This window comes from Pungitius pungitius, chromosome 11 (assembly GCF_949316345.1).
Source record: "Pungitius pungitius chromosome 11, fPunPun2.1, whole genome shotgun sequence".
Classification (NCBI taxonomy): Eukaryota; Metazoa; Chordata; class Actinopteri; order Perciformes; family Gasterosteidae; genus Pungitius; species Pungitius pungitius.
In genome coordinates this window covers 5,318,026-5,330,763 of record NC_084910.1, presented here as the reverse complement: position 1 = coordinate 5,330,763, position 12,738 = coordinate 5,318,026, and the positions used below count along the sequence as shown (strand labels likewise).

At 43.8% G+C, this 12,738-nt stretch overlaps 1 protein-coding gene across 1 annotated transcript; it reads left to right on the top strand.

Moving 5' to 3' along the window:
* Positions 1-1,607: 1,607 nt before the first annotated feature.
* sacm1lb (SAC1 like phosphatidylinositide phosphatase b) lies at positions 1,608-10,464 on the top strand. Its single transcript, XM_037454199.2, has 20 exons — positions 1,608-1,757; positions 2,289-2,386; positions 3,488-3,562; positions 3,639-3,766; positions 4,153-4,302; positions 4,571-4,630; positions 4,719-4,752; positions 5,022-5,123; positions 5,303-5,388; positions 5,567-5,653; positions 5,739-5,807; positions 5,919-5,998; positions 6,071-6,169; positions 6,254-6,392; positions 6,819-6,888; positions 6,988-7,060; positions 7,634-7,727; positions 8,061-8,153; positions 8,245-8,302; positions 8,495-10,464. The coding sequence occupies exons 1-20, from the start codon at positions 1,729-1,731 to the stop codon at positions 8,629-8,631; spliced, it is 1,761 nt and encodes a 586-aa protein (XP_037310096.1). The 5' UTR covers positions 1,608-1,728; the 3' UTR covers positions 8,632-10,464.
* The last annotated feature ends 2,274 nt before the right edge of the window (positions 10,465-12,738 follow it).

Here is a 12,738-nt window from a genome sequence, read left to right as displayed (position 1 = left end):
CTGCTCTCTCCCTTCTCTCATCCTACCTTGGTGACCACATCTACCGGGTAACTTGGAGAGGATCTGTGTCAGAACCTTGTTTTCTTACTACTGGAGTTCCTCAGGGATTCGTCCTGGGTCCCCTCCTCTTCTCTATCTACACCAACTTTCTCGGATCCGTCATTCGCTTGCATGGTTTCACCTACCACAACTATGCCGATGACACCCAGCTAATTCACTACTTCCCTCACTCTGACACTCAGGTGGCGGAACGGATCTCTGCCGGTCTGACTGACATCTCTCGGTGAATGTCCACTCACCACCTGAAGATCAACCTCGACAAGACTGAACTACTTTTCTACCCCGGAAAAGACTCTCCCACCCAGGACCTGAATGTCAACTTTGGCAACTCCGTGTTAACCCCCACTTTGACTGCTAGGAACCTCGGTGTGACACTTGACAGCCAACTCTCCCTGACTCCCAGCTCATCCTAAATTCCCCCACACCACTTCTCAGTTCTCTTCACTGGTTACCAGTGGCTGCCCGCATCCAGTTCAAAACTTTGATGCTCACATACCAGGCTGTAAATGGATCAGGTCCACTCTACATCCAGGACATGGTCAAACCCTACATCCCAACCCCACACTCCGCCCTGCATCTGCAAAACCGCTTCTTCCTCCCTCTCTGAGAGCAAAACACTCGACAAGATCACAACTCTTTGCTATCCTGGCTCCTAAATGGTGGAATGAGCTCTCTGATGACATCAGGACCGCAGAGACTCTACATCTTTCGCCACAAACTAAGACACACCCCTTCAGACTATACCTGGACTGAAAACCCAAGGGAGGTGTCCAGGGGGCATCCTTACTAGATGCCCAAACCACCTCAACTGGCTCCTTTCAACGCAACGGCTCTACTCCGAGCTCCTCGTGAATGGCTGAGCTTCTCACCCTATCTGTAAGGGAGACGCCAGCCACTCACCTGAGGAAACCCAATTCGGCCGCTTGTACCCGTGAGATACCATACTGGTTACCTTATTTGAATATAAAAAATGTAACATTACACATTACCGTTGATCATCACAAGTAGGGAAATTTGAAATTTTTCAAACACACTTAAAGAACAAATAGTGGCATAAGCATTCTCAGAAACAAATAAAAAAGGGAGGAGTCCATTTGAAGACTTCACATGCATGCATGTATTAATAAAATATAAAATAATGTCAAAAATAACACTATTTAATGAGAAATGAGCCTGAAAGATGTTCGAATCAAGGAGTAAAACATATTATCATTTTAAATAAAATTATTAAAATATTGTAATTTATATTTTTATGTTCATTCATTTCACCCTCCATCACTTACCAGGTGACGTCAGTTAAATCCCTGGGAGTTTCGGGTTTAGGGGGGATTGGGCAAACATGCATGAAGACAGGACGTGCGTATGACCGGCGGGGACGTGCAGGAAAAGCATGTGTTTTACGCAGATATCAAATTTTAATAATATTACAGGTTACATTCCATATTTCAAAAACACACATATTGTCACACATATCTATGCAAGGTAGACTTGGAGTTGTCAGGAGGGATGGTGGTTGAGTCAAGAATTTAGACGTGTAAATGTGAAATGATTACTGCGACTCGCATCGCCACAGCGCCACCTGGCGTCTCGTTGCGGCAGCGCTCCCAGCTATCGACGGAAGTAGCCGGTGTGTCTATGACACGTCACTGAGGTCAGACGGGAGGAAAGATGGCGAGCACCTACGAGATTTTCAACTTGTAAGTGCTGCGGATCAACAGCGTAACACACCGTGGCTTTGTGTTTCGTTCGGACGGAGTGAAGAGGCGAGCAGCCTCCTTCTGGACGCCATACTGACGACACGGCCAAGCGACGAAGCAGATTTGCGTCTTTAGAGCACCTCGTCAGCGCAGGCGTCGTGTTACAAACAATGCTAACGTTGCATGCACCTGATTCCGTACAAACTTTCACCCACTAACGAGCTCATTTAATCGTGTTGGATATGACAGCGGCGCGTCGTGTAGCAGGAGGCCCGTGCTGCCGGGTGAAGCTAACGTTAGATAGAAGAGAGTCGGCTCTTCTTGCTGCTTCTTGTCGGCTACACGGCTTCATTAATGTTAGCTAACGGAGCTAACAGAGCTAACAGGGGCTCTCCTGTCGGCTCGCTGCGTAGTCTTCGGCCACTTGACCCTAGTCCGCAGGTTTCTGTTGGAGTGACGGTGCCACACAGCAGCTGACGGCGGGTAAGGAGCTCGTGGGGTTTAAACATCTGTCTGTCTCACACACACTAGGCGCACCACACCAGAGAAGTTCTACGTCGAGGCTCTTGATGAGGGATCCGAGGATGTGCTGGCCATCGACAGGGTGTCGACCGAGACAACTCTCACAGGTGAGCCCTGCTTCAGCACGTGACGTAACGAGGACGCAGAGAACTCTCAGTACGACCTGCGCTATTAGCCAGTGTTTAGATACAGTTTGTTAAAACGAATGAACACCCATGTTTAATGAAATCTTGGTTGATGATTTAAAACAATTAATTATCTTTTGCAAACTCATCATCTTTTTAATTCATTAAGTATAGTACAAATGTACCTCAAAGGTCTTTACAAGCTGTAAACATGTGGCATCCTGTGTTCCTAAACCAAACAACTACCCAGAAGAAAAAGCAATCTAAATTATATCTAAGGATACAACGCCAGAGGAGGGATCCCTCTCCCGGGACGGACAGAATGCAAAGGATGCCATGTGTAAAGATTGAACAACATATAAGATGTACATTTAATTAATACGACAGAAATGATTCAAATATTGAGTAGTGAGGCAGGACCACTGCAGGAACAACCTCAGATGTAGCCACCATCAGATATAACCACCGTCCACAGGAACCTGTGGGGAGGGAACGGACAAAATACTTTTTTAGGAGCCGGGGGCCCAATATAATGATAGATATAATGGTGGGGGAAACACTCCATTACGAAATAATATTTTGAGCACCAGCATCTTGGTAAAAATCATTTAGTTAATTATCTTGTGTAACGTTCCATTTGTTTAACTCATTGAAAATGGATAAAGTCTGTCAATGCTTTCTAAATTAAATTACTTCCTGTCATTTATCTTTTATTTAAGTGCTTATCTTGTGTAAATCTATTCAGTGCCCATGGGTAAGTTAAAGTTGTGACTTATCAAAGTGTATCTCTACTAGGGCTGGTTCACTCTTCAAGTCAATATTAGGTTCTGTATGAAATGAAACAAATGTGCTTTGACTTTGGCAGTGCTGTTTTTTCATTTTTCAAAAGTAGGTCTACAGAAAAATAGTTGTTCCGGTAGTTCCGGTGTAGGAAGTAAAGATGACCGTAGACTTTTTTTTTTTTTTGGATGATCACGGTTTTAAGGCGTCACTTTGTCCTCGATTCGTTTGAATTTGTTCTTCACCAGCAGCCTAGTTGAGATCTGTTGTGTAACCCTGGCTGTGTGCTGCTCTGGTCCTCAGTGAGGAGGGACATCCCTGCGTCTGCGGAGACCCGGCCGATATGCGGCCTCATGGGGACCATCCGCCTGGTGGCAGGTGAGTTGCGTGCACAGGGCAGCCGTCGGCAGGTGCCAGCAGGGCTCTCTCATCTCACACCACTTGTCTGTGTTAGGCATGTACCTGGTCGTCATCACAAAGAAGAAGAAGGTGGGGGACCTGCTGGGCCACACTGTGTGGAAGGCCGTGGACTTTGACATTGTCTCCTACAAGAAGACGATACTGCACCTGACGGACACCCAGGTGGGTGTCTCGTGGGTCCTCATTGCACTTGGGGCAGATTTTAAAAAAAAATCTTGGGGTGCTGGTCATCAAAGTTAAAGGGTTTAGATCAGTTTTTCTCAACTGGTGGGTCGCGAATTTCATCCTGTGATTTTATTTTGAAGGGACTTTTTGTAATGCAGCGGAGTTTTGTCTTTTTTTCCGGCTCGTCCGTCCATGTTTTCCGTCATTTAGAACGCGGACCCCCCCCCCCCATTAGTCTATTGATCACTTGGTTCCACAATCATGGCTGTTCTCTGGTGTACACTAAATGCATTTTATTAATAGATAACTTATGAAACGGCTATTTCTAATATCCTACAGCGCCCTCTCTGAACTCCTGAGCTCGGTCTGTGTCTTTGTTTCAGATGCAGGACAACAAGGCTTTCCTGTCCATGATCAATAACGTGCTTCACACTGAAGGCTTCTACTTTGCAACGGACTACGACCTGACCCACACCCTGCAGCGCCTGGCCAACACCAGCCCCGAGTTCCATGAGATGAGCCTCCTGGAGAGGGTGAGATAAACCTTCTCTCGTTCAAAACCAAAGAGAGTCGTTTGTGTGCTGTCTTTTAGTGAAAAGAAGTGTGTTGTATAGCATATACAGTCTCTCACAGAATAAAATACCCATAAAATGAGAAATTAGCCAAATTCACATTGAAATATAGTGGTTTGGATTATTATGTGTGTAGAATAAAAAAACAACCCTAAATCTGAATTAATAATTAACAATAGTATTTTTTCCACTGGCGTGCATTAACTGGTGCTAACTGTCCCTGCTCCAGGCAGATCAGCGCTTTGTGTGGAACGGCCACCTGCTGAGGGAATTTATCGCACAGCCGGAGGTGAGGCTGAACCCACGTGCTTTTTCCCGTGATATAATGGTAGCAATGTAAAGCATTTATTCACCCCAACACTGGTCTTCTTTTACAGTTACACAAGTTTGTGTTTCCTGTCGTCCATGGCTGTATCCTTCCTTGCTGGTTTTGTTAGCTCTTTCACGTCGGGCCCGTCTCCCCCATGAACTCTCTGTACAACCCACACTACGTGGTTTAGATTAAGAGAGCGAAGCAAATCAATATAACGGCAGTACATCGATTTGCTCTAGTGCTGTTACCCTTTTCTGTTTCTCCAGACCGGGGCCGTCCCAACATCATTATTTAACATTTTTATTGAATTGCGTTACATTGAGTCCTCACTATTCCATGTCGGTTTTCTTAACCGTCTCCGGACCAGTCATCACTATGAAGTCGGGCTGCATCAGCGGAAAGGTCTTTGATTGGATCATTATCTCCAGGAGGAGCTGCTTCAGAGCCGGAGTGCGCTACTATGTCCGAGGTAACACCACTGCCCTCGCGTCTACGGGGAATGATTTCACAAACATCGCAGACACTTCAACTAATGTTTTGCAATGTGTTAAACACATTTGGAGCTAATGCCAAAAAAAACTGTTGAAATCCATTCTACGATGCTCGGACTGTTCAAAATCGCACACACAATTTTTTTATTGTCCGCAGGCATCGACTCAGAAGGCCATCCTGCTAACTATGTGGAAACGGAGCAGATCGTGCAGTACAACAGCGCCAAGGCCTCGTTTGTTCAGGTGAGCCAAGCATTGGTGCTCCAGGAGAGACCTACTGCACTCCGCGACTGTCGTTATGTCATGACGTCCATACAACCACCAACATCCTTTAGATTGTTCCTTATTGAAGGAGAAGGATGCAAAGAGCTGCAGAAACGTACACTGAAGGCTGTGCGTCCCTTGTTTTGTCTCCTTGTAGACGAGAGGCTCCATCCCCTTCTACTGGTCCCAACGGCCCAATCTCAAGTACAAGCCCAAACCACAGATCAGCAAAACAGTGAACCACGTAAGCTGCCTCTCCTCTATAACACAATGAACACTTTTCCTTTTGTCCCCCACAAAGTTTCTCACTGTTCACTGATCTCTTGTAGTTGGACGGATTTCAGAGACACTTTGACTCTCAGATTATCCTGTACGGAAGACAAGTCATTTTGAACCTGGTAAGATGTCACTTGGTTTATGAAATGTGCCAGCTAGGTTTTGATTCCACACCGTTCAATCCAATGACCAGACCCTCATAAGAAAGGATTTGTATTTGTTTCACTGGTCAGATCAACCAAAAGGGCTCAGAACAGCCACTGGAGCTGGCCTTCGACAAGTTGGTGACCAACCTGGGAAACGGCATGATCAAGTAAGTTAGCACCACCTGAAATGAGCTCAAAGTCATCACTACGTTTTGGTAAACGCCTACATGTTCCTGCAGATACATAGCCTTTGACTTCCACAAAGAGTGCAGCCGGATGAGGTGGCACCGCCTTCAGATCTTAGTGGATATGGTCGCTGAAATGCAGGACGAATTTGGGTGAGTATTTATTTGACCTCTGGCGCCAGGAAGATATCTACATCTGTCTCTGTAGCAGAAGTAATTGTGTGTTTGTGTCTCCAGATATTTCCTGGTGGACGCAGATGGGAAGGTGATGTTGACCCAGGAGGGAACGTTTAGGAGCAACTGCATGGACTGTCTGGACCGCACCAACGTCATCCAGAGCATGCTGGCCCAGCGCTCGCTGCAGTCCCAGCTACGGGTACGAGCCGTTCATCCCACAGGAAGTGGACACAATAATCACAACAGCTGATCGTACAATGTAACAGCGCGGATATCAGCACTCACATATTCCTTCAGATGTTTTGCAATTAAAATCAGGAATTGTTATCTGCTTGTCGGGAAGTGTTTCGTCTACAGTAGCAGGAGCAAAAAAAAAATTATTTTTATTTAAAAGAACAAAGGGAAAAATCCAAATGAAAATGGTACGACTTAATTCTGTTGTAGTGATATCATAAATGATAAATACACATTTAGGAAGGATTTGGCTCTCCATTAACGGCAGATTTAAATTAGAGCAGGTGAGAAAACTGAGGTTCCTTGCTAAAACATGTAATATACCTCAAGCTTCATACCGTAGCCTTTGCCAAATGAACCCCAATGTTAACGTGTGTTGGTGTGGCTGCAGAGAATGGGAGTCCTTCACGCGGGGCAGCAGATCGAGGAGCAGGCGGACTTTGGCAAGATGTTCAAAAACGGTGGGCTCACACAGCAGATTCCTTTTGAACGGACCACCTGGCCAAGCCTGAGGCATCGAAGGGGCCTAGACGTTAACACTGATCTGTTCTCTCCTGCAGCCTGGGCAGACAACGCCGACGCCTGTGCCAAGCAGTATGCCGGCACCGGCGCCTTGAAGACCGACTTCACCAGGTCAGCTTTCACACAGACAACCAATAATGTGTATCTGAAGCCGTGCTAGCTGCCTGCTGATGACAGAAGGATCAGAGTCAGGATGTTGGTCTGTTTGTGTTAATTACGAGCATTAGCCCTCTGAAATGCAAGCAGTTTTGTAGCCCTTCGTTTTTTACTACTCCTACTCGTATCCTCTGCTCAGCATCGAGCAGCTCTATCCAAGCTTCAGACTTGTGGTCTGGATTCCTAAAATAGAATCTACTTCAATTCAAATGGCTTTTTTGGGGACAAGCCTCTAAATGACGCATGTCATAAAAATGTTTTTTGATATCACATTTTAAAGATGAAAATGGCACGTATTGCAGATTCTGGCTGCGATGAACAGTGTCGTTTCTGCGATGGTTTTGGGGCTTCAGAAAGTTAAGTTCACATGCAATAAGAAAGCTACAATGGAGAGGACTCTGGGGAGCATGATATGGCCTCAGTAAATGAGATTGGATGGTGGTTAACAAAATTGGGATAACAAAATTGTTTGCATCAAACCATTGAGTGACTTTCTGCATGTTGTTGACCCACACAATGATCTCTCAGGACAGGGAAGCGGACTCAGTGGGGACTGCTGATGGACGGCTGGAACTCCATGATCCGATATTATAAAAACAACTTCTCTGATGGTTTTAGACAGGTGGGTCTTAACCTTTGTTTGTGTGGATTAGTGCCTTATTTCTACTTTTTTACTTGCTTACTAGTAAGTATTAGGGAAAAATCAAAAGTCATATCTGCTAACTAAATATAGTAAATCATCCGTCAAACTCTAACTAAAGCCGATAGGGAGAAGAGCAAAAACATTTGTTGTTGAAGAGGTAACATACTCTCAATCATCTTTAGTTCCAGAGGATTAATAAAGATATAATGATAACAATACATATGAAAATATGAAAAGGCATATTGGTCATTTAGAAGCACTCTCATGGCAAACAGAATGAAAGTAGGAAACAATCGCTCTGTTGTAACGCAGGACTCCATTGATCTGTTCCTGGGGAACTATGCTGTGGACGAGTCTGATTGGTCCACCCCAATGCGTGACAACAAAGACTGGAAGTTCCTGACGGTAAGAATGGCTCTGGAAGATGGATGGATATGTTTTTCCTCTTTGTCCCCGGTGACTTTTTAAATGTGACTTAAATGTTTTGCTTTTACAGCTGCCCATTGTGATGGTGGTTGCATTCTCCATGTGTATCATCTGCCTGCTAATGGCCGGTAAGACAAACTGCAACTGAAATGATCTCAGTGAATTGCAGGAACCTTCATCCAAAAAGAGTTTAATTTATATTCTTATCGCACTTCAGAAAAATTTAAGCAGTAATTGATGTCTTTGGAAAGTTCCCCAAATATTTGAACAGTTTAATGTGTTAACTGACCGTCTCTTCACCCCCCGCCCTCTCTCTTCAGGCGAGACGTGGACTGAGACGCTGGCCTATGTTTTGTTCTGGGGAACAGCCAGCGTGGTGACGGGCGGCCTGATCCTCTTTAACGGACTGGACTTCGTAGACGCCCCCAAGCTGGTCCAGAAGGAGAAGCTGGACTGAATGTGTGCGTGTGGAAAGCAGCTTGGCCCCGGCGACCTCACCGCCTCATCTTCTGGCTCTTCGGCACTTTACCCCCAGCAACAGCACCCGCAGGCCTGGAGCCTTTACTGACGGACGGGGTGGAGTGGAGTGGAGGATGGCGGTGGGAAGCGGGGGCTGGGCCTCGTGCGCGACAACGGCGGTAAAGACAGGGACTGGGAGTGCACGGGGCCGGCTGCTGTCCACACTGCAGCTACTGTCATGTGGACAGGACTGTCTGTCTGCTGTTTTACTGGACACTAAACCTCTGGATGTGTTTGTTTTCATGATTTCAGAGTTAGGCAGTGGGACCTATACTTCCCATTGAATTCTCTTAATGGCTGTATTGGGATCAGTTGTTTTGCCTTTTTTCTTTTCTTGTTGCCAATATATGTTCATCCATGCAGAGATGCGTTGTCTTGGGTTAGACGCTGCCTGCTTCAATTATTCATGACCAGCAACAAGTGGATGAGCCTGTTCTCAAGGCTCCATGTAATCGGCCTTCTTGTTTCGTTACACAGCCAGTGTATGAACAGAAGTCCTCAGTATCCAAAGTCCGTTGGAGATTTGTTGAATGGTGCACTTTTTTCACTTAGCATACTTGTTCAGCACTACATGTTGACCACCATGTGTCGGAGTAAATCATTACAACCAACCGTGATCCTGGGCTTGGACCCAACACCCATTTATTTACCATAAGACATTTGTGGCCCGAGAAGAGGATTCTGTGCAGTCCATCTACATAATTCTTGCTCTCGAATGAGTCATTAGGGTCATAAAGAAAGAATAGACAGAACCTATTGTTAACATTGTAACTCTTTTAAAGGGCTGAATTTGCAGGTTGGTGTATTGGAGCACTATCTGCAGGCCAGCCACAGTGTTTAGCTATTGTGTTGAGTTCATTCTTCATAATAACATAGTTGGTAAGTGCATTCATTTTCTCCATTGTTGCACTTTCCTTAAAGCTAGGGTTGGTAATGTGGTAAAACTAGTAACGAGTACGCTACAAAACAGCCCAGAGGACCAATTCTTTTATTTTTCCAAAATTTAGCTAGAAAGTTGAGTGACCCTCTAAAGCATGTTCACTAAGAATGTAAAAAACAAACATGGCTGTTGGTATCCAAACTGTCCCGCTAGCAGCTTGTGGGCGACGGGTGATGTGCGTGGAGTGGACAGGTCTACGGCCAGTCTGATCACTGAGCACGAAAAGCAACAACTTTAATTAATATGATCAAAACGTTTTGTCAGAAGATTTGCCAACCCTAGCTTTAGTGATATCTGGATAATATATGGTGTTAAAGTACAGGTGTCAGCTTTGACCATCAGTTACTATCACAATCTAATTCTAAATAACTGTTTTCATTTGGGACGGAGTTGCATGGATATACAGATTTTGCCTGTTATGTTCTCTGTGACATTCCTGAGTATATGGTAAATGTTAACAATATTGAATGTTCTGTTGGGTGTAACAGAGGCAGAGAGCTGTTATCTCCCTGATCCATGACAGGCATTTATTCAGTTCTAAGAGGATGTTCAACTTAATGACTATCACTCAAATGATTTATTAACTTTGACTCTGTAAAGTTAGATTTATGCTTCTTGATCAATGGGTCTCGTGTAAGTGATTTATGAGAATCTGTGGCATTCACCAATTTATTCGTATTAAGATTTTTTTTCTAAATAGTACGTGGTCCAGATCTGTAGCGCGAGTCATGAACCTTTTTGATTCAAAAATTGTTATGCCTTAATCTGAATGAATTTACAGTTTAAATGATACGGAAACTAGATCAAATAAAATATTTGAGACAAACTTAATGCAAAATGTATATTTTGGCAACCAGTATACCGTTTATATTTTAAATTTATTTTAAGATTTCAGAATTTATCCATGACATTATGGTCTCGCTATGACAGTTACCTCGGGGCCTCTTTGCTGGTTTCTGTGTAGTAATCTCTCACCTTTTAAAATGGTAACACCACATACTTTAGCCTACTACATTATTTTGCTAATCTTCCTTTAGAACATGAACTGTATAGAAGTGGACAAAGCCACGCGACGTCGCCCATTGGTTTGTGGAATGGCGTTTGGTGTTTTTTGGGGGCGGAGCTTGGTAAGAGCGAGGCCCAGCAGGAAGAGATCTAATCATAGCTAATGCTAAGATGCCAGCTAATGTTAGCTAGCCGGCTTGGTTTGGAAGTGGGCAACTGGATGCTAATTTTGGCTAGCATAAAAAGAATGCTTTGAACAATGCCACATGTGTTTGTTTTTTTTACAACAAAAAGCCGACATTTAGGCTATTTAATATTCAAGTTGTATTTACAATTGCCCAAAATAGAGGGAACTTGACACAACTTAATTTGACGTGATGGCCTGGTACTTTGTACTCAGCCATGACTTCCTTGTGTTGAAGCTTTGCATTTGCTAGTCATTCTCCACACGTGTCCTTGTGACTCTTTGTGTAGTACCGTATTCTCTGTATATTCACTATCCAGAAGCAACTAACTAATGCTGGAGAGCAGCATCATTTAAAACCACGAGGCTCGACCGACTGACTGGCGCCATTTTGGTTTATTTCTGTTCACTTGGTGGCAGCTCAACAAGCTGAAAATACAGCCGCTGTATTGTTCGGGTAAACGGTTGATTGCTTCTTTACACCAAACTACACTCACTTATTGAGCAAGTGCCTTTACAATGTTAGGAAATCCAATACAGGGCCGAAACAAATAAAGCTTTGATGAAGGTTTTGCGAATCCAAAGAGGATTAAGTGCATGCATCACGGTGTTTGGTAGTAATGTGAGCTATGTGTATGATTTGTGGTAAAATAGCTAACAACAATACACACGTTAAAGTGAAATCTTAAAGTCTATGTCTCCGACACAAACCTAAAAGTTCTCCGCTCAGTTGAGCTGAACTTCTGTGGTTTCCTGTCAATAAAAGCTGTCGTGAGACGCTCAAAGGTGGTGTTTTATGGCAGGACAACCTGACGTTTCTCCATCTTCTTGAATACGGACACATTTCCACTCCTCCTGTAAACAGAGCCATGTTAACCCTTTACAGGCCCCCTTTATCAGCATCTATTAGCTTCAGCATGTTAACAATTGTGTTGTTTATCTCGATAATTGCAGCAGTACTTTGAACCACCTTGACCTTCTGATACATCAGTGTTTGCCCCATTGTTTTATTGTGTGTTTACTGCTTCCGAGCCTTTTATTAGATGGCGTTTCATTGGTTATCTTGTTTTATAAGTCTTTTGTAATTTCCTTTTCTTGTGTACTTTGTAACATTGTTAAAGGCCTTTGTATAGTTACCTGAGGTCAGCCAACAACAACACGATGCCTCCACAGACAGGTGAGTAAAACAAGCTTGTTGATTGTTTATGAACAGCAGTGGCACGGCAACCCTACTCACTGTACCATGCACATGTTTAAAATAAAAACATTATTATTTCATTACCTTAGTATTGAATGCATAATAGCAAGTTGTGTTTATACATGGCACCAGGCCCAGTTTGATATAAAACACCATTTTATATAATATATATGGGGGTCCCTACTCAATCAGTTTGGGGGTCTTTGGCCTGGAACATTCTAATGTGTTACTACATTTTGAATGCACTTGTTGCTGTGTAGTAATAGTTCACTGTGGTGTTTAATTAGGTTCTTATGCAAGTGATTTTACTAGTTGTTTTTTACCAATGCCGATCCTTTTCTTTCTTATCCAATCAGATGGTGGAAAAAAACAAAAAGCTTAAAATACCAGTTCAGATTAGCCAAAGTGTGAGTGAGCGAGAAGTGAGTCCTAAGAGCCACCAAGATATTTCACTCATTTCAATGAAATACTGCATCCAAAGAACTTTAAAGTTGATGTGTTGTAAAGTAATAACTGGATGGTCTATATTTGTTCTGTAAAGACTTTGCTACTGCATATGAATGGAATAGTCTCAGACCTCTGTATGTTCTAGCAGTGGGACTGTGACCCTCGTCTCTGGTCTGTGATGTCAACTGTGACTGTCCTGCTGGATCTTTGTCTTGACCCATGTTGATGCCATGTGTAAATACACAAAGAACATGTCAGCCTCTTTATAGTA

Bases quoted from the DNA above. Each gene is read 5' to 3' on its own strand.
- sacm1lb (XM_037454199.2), top strand. From the start codon at position 1,729: ATGGCGAGCACCTACGAGATTTTCAACTT. The intron at 5,124-5,302 runs GTAACACCACTG...TATTGTCCGCAG, and splicing joins AGTGCGCTACTATGTCCGAG to GCATCGACTCAGAAGGCCAT. The intron at 8,303-8,494 runs GTAAGACAAACT...CTCTCTCTTCAG, and splicing joins CATCTGCCTGCTAATGGCCG to GCGAGACGTGGACTGAGACG.